The sequence below is a fragment of the Nothoprocta perdicaria genome, unplaced genomic scaffold, assembly GCF_003342845.1.
Source record: "Nothoprocta perdicaria isolate Ctin4 unplaced genomic scaffold, notPer1 scaffold_107, whole genome shotgun sequence".
NCBI lineage: Eukaryota > Metazoa > Chordata > Aves > Tinamiformes > Tinamidae > Nothoprocta > Nothoprocta perdicaria.
Window position 1 is genome coordinate 1419510 of NW_020454172.1, and position 12839 is coordinate 1432348.

Genomic DNA, 12839 nt, shown 5'->3' on the forward strand with positions numbered 1-12839 from the left:
CCGCGGGGGAAGCGCGGGTCGCGGCTCCCACCGCACGGTCCCGCGGCGCGGAGGCCCCGCGGGCCGGGGGAGCCCAGCCCGAGCTGCGGCCGCTCCCCCGGGGCTGCTCCTCAGGGGTCTCTCCCCGAGCGGGCGCGCGGGACACGCAGCTCCCCGCGGGCACCGCGCGGGGAGGAAGGGCCGGGGGCACCGGCCTCACACCTCTTAGCGCCTGCTCTGGACTCGCCATTATCATTCCCTCCAAAATAGGGGATGGAAGGCTAACCCCGCAACTCACCTGCACGCCAGCAAGAGAAAGAAGCCCCAGTGCTACCCATTCAGCTATACTCTGGAAAACAATTCAGCACTTCCCTAAGTTTTCCTGAGGATACCGGCCTGCTCTGTGTGCAGCACTGCATAACTCCACCTGACACCCACGCTGCGAGCAGCAGAGCTGCTGCCTCTCCCCGCTTCTCTCCTTGCAAAGAGGGCCCTGGCGGCAGCCCCACGGCTTTATAGGAGGTGCGGCTGGGGACGAGTCACCTGCTCGAGGGCAGGTGGGAACCATTGCAGCGGGGCGGGAAGCAGGTGAGGGCTGCGGGAGATGYGCTCGGTGCTGGCAGCAGGCCCTGGCTGGGCTGGATTAGGTGTATGAGGAAAGCCGAGCTTAAAGCCATGTTTTGTGGATATGTGTGTGGCACCTCCCCACAACAGAGCTAACGCGTGCAAACTAACACTAATTCTATTGATTAACTTCCAGGAGTTTTATTTTAATAAAAATTCTAGTATATTATAAGAGTATCTCACTCAGGTGCCGTGCGGCCCATCACAGCTGTAGGAGGCACAAAGTTTTCCCTCTTAGCTTACGGTCGTGGTGACTGAAAGCTTATACGTATGATGCCTTTTCAAAGGCCTGTGTAAAGTGGGTCCATATGGCATCTTCCACCTGTGCAGGTCATGCATATTGCATGCTTAACTCTCATCTTTTCGCTAACACAGCTGTGAGAAACCATGCAGATAGCAGAGAGCAGATATAACCTGCTTGGTGCAGCACCAAGCTCAGCTCCCCCCTTCTCTCCTTCCTCAGGGAGTCGGCCCACAGGAGTGATCTGACCTGGTCCTGGTGCCTTGAGGGCCTTGGTGGGCTTGAGAACARGGAAACGGCCCCTCTTGGGCATCTCTTCACATGCAGGTTGTTCCCTTGCCTGAGGAAAGGAGAAAATTCCARCTCTCCAGCACTGCATTATTTTAGATTCTAAAACACAGTGGATAAAAACAATGTCCCAGCTACTCTCTAAAGTGCTTTCTCTGCCAAGTCCACTCATTGGGTCAGCTGCCGCTGCGCTTAAATTTCAGACAAGATCTCTGTGCTGTCCTTGGTGCAAACAACAGCAATGCTTTGCTGTAATCTTCTTCTTTAAATCCTGAACACTCTGCTCCTTCACCATGCCCACAGGAGCAAGATAGCTAATGATTGCTGATATGCTACGTCCTTTCTCTAGCCTTACATTTGTTTTAAAAGCTCTTTGGGCGGTTTATCCTGTGTTTGGGAAAATGGTCTCATGGTCCATTAGGGAAATCTCTAGGCGCTACACGAAGTCATAATAAATTTACAGTAAATTCAAGTATAAAGAAAATAAATGATGTATGTAAAGCATCATATGTAGTAGGGCAGATAGTCTGCAAGAAAAGGGAAACTCGTAAACTTATCAGTATGTTCCACAGCTTTTGTCTGCGTAACTATTATGTTTCGCTCTGTTCCAGACTCCGAAGGCTGATGTTTCAGCTCAGAAAATGCATCTTCAGGGGGACAATTATGAAAATAAAGGCTGGGAAAAGTCTCAAACAATGTGCACGTGAACAACAGCCCCAATGGAGGCTCCAGATTACGCAGACGGTGGGGACTCAAGTTAAGAGCAGGCRGTTAGGGACAGAGCGACAGGCAGGGCCCAGCCATCCGATTATCATCTGCTTAAGCTGTTGCTAATGTTGTTGTCAAACGAATAAAAAGCAGCTCATTTGAACACAGGCTACTATCACTGGTGATAAAGAAAAAAAATGTCTTTATACTAGAGCAATAAAATCAGCAGCACTTTATTTGCTCTGATGGTGCCTTGTTGAACAGTGACATATGTTTATATGTGTCAGTTCTTCAAAATGATTTGTTTGATCTTTTCTGGTTTGTAGCAAGGAGCTGTTGTGAGTAACAGGAAACATTTCTCCTTTTAAAAACCCGTACTTCTTCAGAAATCGTCGCAGTTCACATCTGTGCAGCAGATAAACCACTCAGCAGCTCCCCGGCTTGGGCTGCTGGCTCTTCTGCAGCCCTGTACGTGGGTGCTGCGGGAGCACCCAATGCTTCCYGTGCTTCAGAGTCCGCGGGATCAACTGGGGAGCCAAAGGCAGCTCCTTGTTTGCCAGGCCATAACAGCTACACGTGTGATGAATGACTTGATTAAGGCTTTGATTGAAGCGTTGGCCGCCCCGTGGAAACAACCCAGCGTCATCCCCTCCCTGCAGGGCAATGTCTTACAGGAGTTCAAAAAAGAGTTTTGCTCACGGCAGCATGAACCAGGTGCCCACTCCGTGTTTCCCAGGAAAAAAAAGGAAAACATGATTTCTGCTGCAACAACCTTGGCATCAATAATAAACATACATTTCTCAGTTTACTTAGGTATAATTTTCAAAAAAAMGTTTAAGAATCCTCTAATCAATGTTGTGTACATATAAAAACATGTAAGATTATTTTGGCATCACCATCCAGAATGATACTTCAAGATTTAGGATGGTTTTAGCATCCAGAAGTACCTCTTGTGGCTTGTTAAGCCAGGMGTTATTCCAGATAGGCATAATTGTTCTCTGATTGTCCAGTGCTTTCAATGAGGTAAAGCAAATATTCACTTTTCTCTTGGATTATTTTCCCATCATTTTAGCTCCCTAAGTGGACTCACCGTAAGATCTGATAAGATCATAAATCAGTGCAAAGGCAGGASCAGGAAGGCGCCTTTGGTTTGTGCAAGACGGTAGAAATAGAGGGCAGCTCAATTGTCATGGAACTGCCCTAAATGCAGTTACGTTTGTCTGAAACTAATGTAAAGTGGGACTAATTCATATCTGTGGAGGAGAAACAGTAAGTCTATTTTGGAGCAAGCATGCTTGACTGAGGGACATAATTTTACAATTAATGGAAATAAATATCACCTTGCCCAGAAAAGTTTAAACAGAGCTGACCTTAGAAATGACAGTATTCCTCTCTGATGGCAATCAAATCATCTTTAAGAAATCTAACAGAAAAGGCTGTATCATTTCACAATACAGGTCGTTAGCCGAATTAACCTTCTCTCCCAAATGCAAGAATGCCAGGCTGACATTTCTGCAAGTTAATTACACATTCCCAGAGCAAGCACGCCTTCCTTTGAAGCCCTAAGATGCGAAAGGCAGATTATGAGTGACATTTCAGATAGCAGAGCTCTAATTAAACACAACTGACAAGAAGGCAGGTTTTCTCGTGTATTTTCCTAATAAAATAAAATGAAAAACAGATCGCTTTACTTCAGTAGCAAGTGTCTGAGCTCCGCGATGCCCTCGGTGTCCCTGCCGGGAGGTGTCTCAGAGCAGGTTTCCGGGAGCTGCTGGTGCCCGGGCAGCTCCCTGCGTGTTTGGGTGCCTCTCCTTGGATGGAGGTGGATGTGTGGGCGTTGGGAACGGAATCCAGCGTGACAGTGACTTCTGTCTCAGGAATATTGCTCCTGGAGAGAAATGGAGCATGAAAAGCACCTCAGCAGCAAATGAAGAATGGTTTCATTCTTCCTTTGTGTTCCTGTGTGCTAAATGTCATTGCTGAGATTTCCTTAAGAATTAATGTTAACCAAGCGCCAGCATTTCTGCAGACGACTATGTACTTAGTCAAAACAGCCAGGTAATCCCTTTGCCTCCCCAGCTCCCTCTGGAGGCTGGTGAACGAATGCTCCTGTTTTGCAGTTTACCACATTGAAACCCTGYGCCCTGGGAACAGGGATTTTCCCTCCCCCAGCACATGGGGTGTCCCAGGCCAGCTGTAGATCCTTCTCTTCCRTCTCTAATCACAAAGAAACCTCCCTCCCAGGCCACAGCTGCAGCCTATATAAGGGATCAGGCTCAGGAGCCTTTTTTCTTGAATATTTGAGGGGAGGTGGATTTTTTTCCTGGCAGCCCTAAGGAGCATGGAGAGTCCTTGGAGGTTTTGTGTGTGTTTCTACTGCTGGATTCACTGGCTTTCTTCCAGTGCCCAGTGTTCCCCCCACTCCAGGGACCGCGTGGGCTCTGCCGGGAGCTCGGCGTTCCTGCTCGCTCCCGAGGACAGCCCCGGCAGGCTCCATCCCTYGCTGCGGCTTCCGAAGGGCCCGAGGCGCGGATACGCCCCGCTGCCTCCCCTCCTCAAGGTGCTGTCCGAGCAGGGCCGCCAGGACTGGGGGAGCCACAGGCCCAGGCTGCAGCCGGACTCCCGGGCCCTGAGGTTCATGAAGAGGCTCTACAAGATGTCCGCTACCAAGGAGGGCATCCCCAAGGCCAACAGGAGCCACCTCTACAACACCGTCCGGCTCTTCACGCCGTGCTCGGAATGCGGGCGGCGCCACRGGGAGCTCGCCAGAGGTAGGAGGGGAGGCGCTGGCCTGGGCCCCGCTCTGCACCCTGTCCTTGCAGGGTAACGGGCAAACATCTCCTTCCTTTAGGGCTAGGAGACAAAGAATTCAGCAGTCTGCTTTAAGTAAAGCAAAAAGGGGAATAAATGCCCAGCAATCTCGTTGCTGTCCACTGCTCAGTCTTGCAGGCTGTGAAAGCTTGGCCCTGGTATTAGATTTGTGACAAGATGTTAAGAATCCCATTACAGGGGATTCTCTTATTTTATAAAGCTTACATTCCTGACCAAAGCAGGCACTCAACATGATAAAAATAAGGATGTGCAAATGCACTTATTTTTTCTGACTCCTTTCTAAATATTYACTAGAGCAGAGCATTTATGTCGTGGTGGCAAATTAAGATATAYCAATTCTTCAGGGTTTTGTTCCTGCCTTTTCAGGAGACCTTCACCCGGTGGATTTGCTCTTCAACCTGGACCGCGTGACGGCTCTAGAGCACTTACTGAAGTCTGTCCTGCTCTGTTCCTTCGACACGTCGCTTCCCCTTTCTTCCGCCGCCACATGCGTGTGCCATTTATCCCTCAAGGAGCACGACCTTTCCCGCCCGGTGTGCCCGAGCACTTCGCACTCCGTAGCTTTTAGTTTGCACTTYGAATTTAGAAAGCGCAGGTGGGTGGAGATTGACGTGACTTCTTTTCTCCAGCCCCTCATTGCCACTAACAGGAGGAATATCCACATGGCTGTGAACTTCACTTGCCTGCTGGGCGACCCACAGCGTAGCACTGCCCAGGGCAGCTCCCTGAACGTGGCCCTGCTTCCCCCTTCTCTTCTCCTCTACCTCAACGACACCAGCGAGCAAGCGCATCACAGGTGGAACTCACTCAGGCACAGGAGGAAAACCCCGGGGTGGCCCCAGCAAGGCGCGCGCCCTGCGGCTGACCGAGGGAAAGAAACGGCGCAGAGGAAAAGGGCTTCCCGACAGCGGCGGGAGGAGAGCGCCAACGAGGCGCCGGCCGCAGCACCCCGTAACGCGAGCGACTACTTCAAGCAGTTCCTGTTCCCCCAGGACGAGTGCGAGCTGCACAGCTTCCGCCTGAGCTTCAGCCAGCTCCAGTGGGACAAGTGGATAATCGCGCCGCGCAGGTACAGCCCCCAGTACTGCAAGGGCGAGTGCCCGCGCGCCGCGGGGCACCGCTACGGCTCGCCCGTGCACACCATGGTGCAGAACATCATCTACGAGAAGCTGGACCCGTCGGTGCCRCGGCCCTCGTGCGTGCCGGCCGAGTACAGCCCGCTGAGCGTCCTCACCGTCGAGCCYGACGGCTCCATCGCCTACAAGGAGTACGAGGACATGATCGCAACCAAGTGCACGTGTCGGTAGTGGGAATCCTACTGGGTTTCCCGTGGGTTGGGATTTCGTGTGTATGTGGGTTTTTTTATTTTGTTTTTTTTGTTATTTTTCCAAGGAAATCTGTAATTCTGTCAGATGAACAGATGTCTGTTTGTGTAGTTCTGATAGCTCTTTGTAATCAGCTGGGATTTAGCATGGGGCTAGTAGAGGGTATTCACGTAATAGCACTTATTTTTGTAGCCACTCAGACTTTCTAGAATGTGAAGTTAAATGTAAATAATGGTTTTTACTGGAACAGTTTTGCATTTAAAATGTGGAAATGGTTTCAACTACCAGATATCCATTTTAAGCAGTTTTGTTATACATTTCAAAAAAAAAAAAAAAGAATAAATGCCTGCCATGCATACCACTCATGTTTGATACCTGTGTTCAGTCTSCTATATAAAGAAATCAATATAAGACCTTTTGGGGAAGTATATAGGCAGAGCAGATGCTCTTTAACGTTAAAGGTCACTTCCTCAGTGGTTCATCCTTTTTCTCCAATATATTCCAATTATTTCAAAGAATTGGATGACTCTTTCTTACAGTTGTTTTCCAAAAAAAGAGAGGTGAGGGGCAAGAACTCTTCTGTCCCACTACTAAAACTTTATCAATAATTGGTAATACAATATCTTCCAAATAATCTATTTACCTGGGATTTCAAGACAGCTGTGTGGCAACTTGAATCCCATCTTCTGTTGGGATAACAACCAGCAGCAGCATCCCACTGTTGGGCTGTTGAAAACAAGACGGCTTGGTCTYCTGTGAGTGAAATCCAGCCTGTTTGTGCGTGAGGGTGCAGAGCTCCCTGTGTGAAGTTATTGCTCCGTGCTTCTGAATCACGAAGAAGTGTTCAGCACTGCTGGAGAGTTAAAAAAGGCTTCAGAAGCCAGGTAAAACAGTTTACTTAAATGCTATTTAATCTCTCGGTAGTCCAAAGTTAAATCTGAAGGCARGTGGGAGCAGAGTCTCATTTCCTCACCCAATAGAAGTCTAGGTAACTGTCTTAATTCTAGGTTTCCATGCTAGCTCCCAGGTCTGGCTGATCCTTCTCCTGCGTTTCCAGCCGCAGGSGTTTTGCTGAAAGCACTTGCTTCAGGCCAGGGCCCCCTCGGCACTCGTGGGAAAGGCTTTGGTCGGAATTAAGTGTATATRTATGTATATGTTTTTAATAGAAGGAGGCTGAGACAGAGTTTGAAGATGCAAGCCTCTAAAACGAGGCCTTGCCAATAAATCCCAGCAGGAACCAGTGACAACCGCCACCTCTTGAGCTGGGGCTGGCAGCTCCGTCCCGGCACGGAAAGGGCTAAAGCCCCGGGGTTCTGTGCACGGATGTGGCAGAGGGAACGCGAGRCTCGTCCCGTCACCCGGGGCGTGCGAGCCAGCCTGTGGGACGTGACGCTCCGGGGAACCGCAGGGCTCTGCAAAGATGTAGTTTTAGCCGGTAACAGTTGTACAACACCCGCTTAAATGCAGTTTCCAAGTGCGAGTAGCTTGGAAGTGTCCAACTGGAAACACTGCTTGCTCTGATTGAATTCACACTTGAGAAACCTGCTCGGAGCTCAAAGACCTCAACCGAGGACTGGGATTTTAAAAGAAAATCTTTAGCAATACATTTCATTGGTTTAAGGGAACCTTCCTGCCCAATACAGCGCTGCTGCCGTTAATCGCTTCYGAACACAGTGGGAATTTAGCTTTATCTATCGGTCGAGAGAACAAAACAAAGTTATTCTGTCCTTGGTGCAAAAGATGCTTATGTGCAAAAGCCTATTTACGAGAAAATGCTTAACTTAAGCTAAAGAAACTGCATTTGGGTCACTGACAATGCAAGGACCGTTTCAGACAAATGCAGCCTCTGTGACGGATTAAAGGTTCAGGCCACGTTTGTCCCCGGTGCCCCCGGCCGGCTGCAGTGCACGTTACCCCAGGTGCGGGTGACGGCAGGGTGACGGGCTGGCCGCCTGTGTGGCAGGACAACCTGGGAGTCCTTCTTGTTCCCTGCCTTGTTCTTGACACAGGTGGGTGGTTGAGGGCTGACGGTTGTGCTGGTGCGGGGACGGGCTGATGGGTGACCGGCTGACAGGGACACAGGCTGACAGAGGGACCGGCTGACAGGACACAGGCTGACAGAGGGCCAGGGTTCCGGGCACAGGCTGACGGGCACAAGCTGACAGAGAGCCAGGCAGACAGGGGACAGGCTGGGGGACAGGCTGACAGAGGGACAGGGTGACAAGGGAACGGACTGACAGGCTGACAGGACACAGGCTGAGGGGATGCAGGGCAACAGAGGGACAGGCTGTTGGGAACRGGCTGATGGGAAGAACAGGCTGAGCAGAGGGACAGGCTGACAGGGGGACAGCGTGATGGGGTGGCACAGTCCGACGGAGTCACAGTCGGATGGGGACACAGTCCCCGGGGGTGGCACAGTCAGGCGGGGATACAGTCCGACGGGGATACAGTCCGACTAGGATACAGCCGGACGGGGACACAGTCGGACGGGGCACAGCCCCGCTGTGACAGGCGGGGGGTACCGCGCCTCGCGCTCCCCACGTGACGCGCCCCGCTCCCCACGTGACGCGCCTCGCTCCCCACGTGACGCGCCCCGCGCTCACCACGTGACGCTCCCGCCCGCTGGGGGGGAAGGCCCCGGCAGCGCCTGCAGGTGGCGCCCGCCGCCCCGCGCGGAAGCGGAAGCGGCAGCGGCGGAAGCGGAAGCGGCGGCGGCAGCAGCGGCGGGCGGCAAGGTGACCGGCGGCGGCACCATGGGCATCCACTTCGGGAACCTGGCGCGCGTGCGGCACGTGGTCACGTACAGCCTGTCGCCCTTCGAGCAGCGCGCGCTGCCGCACCTCCTCGCGCGCGGGCTGCCCAACGCCTGGCGCCGCTTCAGCTCCCAGGTCCTCAGGGTGCTGCCGCGTGAGTAGCGGGGCGGGCCGCGGGGCGACCCCGCCGGGGCCGGGTCCCGGGTCCCGGTTCCGGTCCCGGTGCCGGGTCCCGGTGCCGGTCCGGTCCCGGTGCCGGGTCCCGGTGCCGGTCCGGTCCCGCCTGACGGGCCCCCCTGTGCCGCCAGCCTTCGTGGGCGCCTATCTCATCTACTCGTGGGGCACGCAGGAGTTCGAGCGGCTCAAGAGGAAGAACCCGGCCGACTACGAGAGCGAGCAGTGAGGCGGCGGCGCGGCGCGCGGAGCTGCCCAATAAACCTGGCTGTGTCTGCTGTGCCTGTGCGTTGGTGTCCTGCGGTGCTCGGGGGGAGCCGCGGCCAACAGCCCGGCACGTCGGGCTGGATTCCCCAATTCCCCGTCCCCAGCCCTTGGAGCTTGTGCAGCCCCGTGGCTCCTGCTGCTTCGGGGTGTTGCTCGGTGCAGTTAGCGTGGGGCTGCCCGCAGCGCCTGGTGACAGCGCCGGCAAGTGCAGCGAGGCCGTCACCGCCACCTCTTTTTCTCTTTGTTTGAAATAGGACACGTTCTAGCCTTGATCCCTGGCAAAAACAAACAGTCTGTCAGACACGGACAAGAATAGCCCTGGCTGGCGCGGCCGGGGCCGGGGCCGCAGCGCCCTTTGGCCCTCCCCACAGCACTGCCTGCCCCAGCCGTTCATGTGGATCAGATGCTGCCGCAGTCCCCACGTCCCGGGGGTTAACAGGCTGGATTGGGAGCGTCTCCTTGGAAACTGTCAGGAGAAAGGGCTGTTCTGCCATCTGAAAATGAAAATAACCTTATAAAAGTATTGTTTTCAGTACGCTTCCCTTTTGCCCAATCTGTTTTCCAGTAACCATACTAGTATTAAGTGGTTTTTGCTTTGTTTGGGTGGGATTTTTTGGTTGGTCCATTTTTTTTATTATTATTTTTTTAATATGTGCCTGGGAAACTTGAGCAGTGTCTCTAAGTCCATAAAGCAGCTTTGCTGTCCTGCCGTTCAGAGGTCCCGCACCAGGGCCTCGCTCCCTTGTCTCCTTTCCCCGTGTCCGGGGCAGACTGTTCCAGGCTCCCACCGCAAGCGACGCCCCGCGCTGCCTCCAGCTGCTTCCCTGTGGGAATCCTGCCTTCTGGCTGCAGGAAGGAGGGAGYGGATGTGGGAATCCCGCCCCTGGATGTATAGAAGCTATATGGCGAGTGTGATTTAAGTGCGGGCCTGGGGGTGTCCGGCTGCCTTTGTGTGTCATTGCGGTGGGACGTTACCGGAACCAGGGTAATGCAACAGTCGTGCAGCGCTGCAGGGGGTGCCAGAGAACAGTCGGCACTCGGATTTAGCTGGAATTTACTGGTATTTTCTCRGCAGCTGAAGCAAGGAGGGAGCCTTGAAGCGGCTGTTGCAGGTGGGGGTTGCAAAGGGCTCCAGAGAGCTGCTCGGGTCAAAGCCCCGGCCGAACGCGACTCTCCGGGGCACAAGGAGCAGCGCGGAGCCCTGAGCCCCGCGCGGAGGCTCCGCGGCAGCGCCGGCCCAGCGCCCTGCGTGCGGCGGCGCCGGGCAGGCCTCGCACCCACGCACGGGTCAGACGGAGCCGCGCGGCCCCGCGGCCACCGCGCCGTGTCGCAACGCGCTCGCCGCGCGCTGCCGCCGCCTCCGGGACGTCACCCAGCGCCACGGGAAGGGAACCGCTCTGGGACCGACCGGGTCTTGGAGCCACGCGCTCAAAAACCTCTCGGCCAGCTCATTTTCATCTCCCCTTGGCAAGGGAGGTGGCGACAGAAAAGCAGCTTCCTGTGGCAATGGTTTTAGAAGCTGCTGCTTTCGACACCACTTGCAAATAATGAGGTAACGGGRCTGTGCTGGATTTGCACACACGGAAACAAAGCACAATTGGAGCTCTTAATTTCCCGGACAGAGTAAGCAGGCTGCTGCTTTCCAGCCTAGAAACTAGTTTCCTCGAAGGGATGTGTAACTGTAAACGGATGCTCTTACTAACCCAGAGATTTTCCCTGAAATGAAACAGCTCTGCTTTCGCAACACCCCCACAAAGCACGAGTGCTACCTAGCCCAAAGAAGGAACCCCAGCCATGAGAAACAACGACCGCTGTCAGAGCTGGGACTAGAGATGCCGTTGGAAATCTTGCCCTAGCAAAGTCAAGGGTACTGTTCCCCCTTGTTTCCCTATCTCTGTTCTACTGTATTTTCTTAGTGGAAACTGCAGGAATTGTAACTCAGGTGCATGTTCAGAATGAGAGGGGATAAACAACTGAAAAATTCACAGCCAACCACAAAAGAAATTGTCAAGTTTCTCAGCTACTTGATTGCCATGATTTGCTTTCTCATTTTCTTCCCTGCATTAGACCCAGGAATGGGAAATACAGAAGGTTTTTGACTCTTTTTCATGGGCAATAAAGCAAATTGGTAAGAGGAAAGAATACAGGGCAAACCCAAGGAAAGGAACACATCTTCCCACAGCGGTGTGGAGAATAGGCAGCAAAGAATTTCTATTTAATCCAGTGAAATTTGGGCTAAGGGGTAATCATCAAGTAGGCAGGAAATCTGACAACATGGCATTATCTTAACCTAAGTAACTTGTCTTCCACGCTGGCACTTACTCGTCCATGTTAAGCAATCACAGAAAATGGTAGCTTCTAATATCTGTATTTGTACGTGCAGTTTAGCTAAGGTGTAGTTTATACCGTAGCTTTCTGCCTGGAGGAGCTTCAGGCGTGCTCTGCACCCTGACAGGAACAACAGGCAGTGTCTTTATTACGGTACTTTCTACAGACACCTTCTCCCGGCGAGTCGCATGCCTAGAAGGAAAGGCATGAACCAGTTGTTTAACTTGCTCGTGGTTCTTTAAAGCATCAGGACTGAGGAGCAGAGCAAAATGCTGCTCTCTGCACAAAATGCACTGGGGAGGGCAGTCCCTTCCCCAGCTGTCAAACCCGAGGCTGCACATACTGCGAGTGTCACGGAGTTAAATGAGGTTATGGTAAAGATCAAAAGCCATAAGACTTTGGGCCGCCTGCCCTTTCGCATGCAGATAGACGACRGCGTCCTGGTAACATGTTGGGTTTTAAAAACGGAACAGTTGGCACATCTGGTTAACTGAGCAGACAAAGTACAAGTGGAAGGAAAGTCAATCATTAGCTCGTTAGATAGGCCTTGAACCAGGTGACTTTGGTAGATGCTAACTTGGTAATTCTCCCTTGCTCCGGAGTGACCTTTGTCCGCGCGATGACTGACAGTTGATGCAACGATAAGGGATGGAGTCTATAAAAGTGGAGCTGCGGCCGAGCAGCTTCCCTGGAGCTCTCGCCTGCCGCGGCGGGTGCCATGCTCGGCGCTGCAGCGCTGCTGCGCAGCATGCGGGGCCGCACGGCCCTGGCGCTCTCCTTGCTCTGCCTGCTGCTGCTCAGCCAGGTAAGCGCAGGGAAACCCTTCCAGCGGCTAACTGCAACAGGGGCTGGCGTTTCCACAAGCAGCTGGGGGTGGCCRCACGGGGCCTCAAGGAGCAGAGTAGCTGCCTGGGAACCCTGGGCTACGGAGAGGCAAAATTCAGCACGTGATGGTGCCTTGTCTTGAAAGAAGGCTTAAAAAATTAATTTTTTTGYTTACACTGCATTTCTTTGGGGCTAGAGCACAAACAACTGTACTTTAACGGGGAATGGCGTGACACGCGAGCCCGGGCAGGGATTTAAGACTCTGCCCGGAGCCCAGCACGACGAGGGGCTGGGCCGGGCGGCGCGCGGCTGACGCGGCCTCGGTGCCGTTGCAGCCGCCCGGCATGGCCCCAGCCCCGCACCCAGGCCAGCCGCAGCGCCCGCCGCAGCCCTCGCGCCAGCGCCGCATGACGCCCTTCTGGAGAGGGGTGGCGCTCCGGCCCGCCGGCGCCTCGTGCCGCGACAACAGCGAGTGCGTCACCATGCTGTGCAGGT

The 12839-nt window shown here is 53.6% G+C and overlaps 2 protein-coding genes across 2 annotated transcripts; both read left to right on the top strand.

The window, feature by feature from the left end:
* The first annotated feature begins 4061 nt into the window (after positions 1-4061).
* Positions 4062-6254, top strand: GDF9 (growth differentiation factor 9). The gene is made up of 2 exons (XM_026046082.1): positions 4062-4611; positions 5039-6254. The coding sequence occupies exons 1-2, from the start codon at positions 4182-4184 to the stop codon at positions 5977-5979; spliced, it is 1371 nt and encodes a 456-aa protein (XP_025901867.1). The 5' UTR covers positions 4062-4181; the 3' UTR covers positions 5980-6254.
* A 2480-nt stretch (positions 6255-8734) lies between these two features.
* Positions 8735-9206, top strand: LOC112953141 (cytochrome b-c1 complex subunit 8). The gene is made up of 2 exons (XM_026046148.1): positions 8735-8904; positions 9059-9206. The coding sequence occupies exons 1-2, from the start codon at positions 8751-8753 to the stop codon at positions 9151-9153; spliced, it is 249 nt and encodes an 82-aa protein (XP_025901933.1). The 5' UTR covers positions 8735-8750; the 3' UTR covers positions 9154-9206.
* The last annotated feature ends 3633 nt before the right edge of the window (positions 9207-12839 follow it).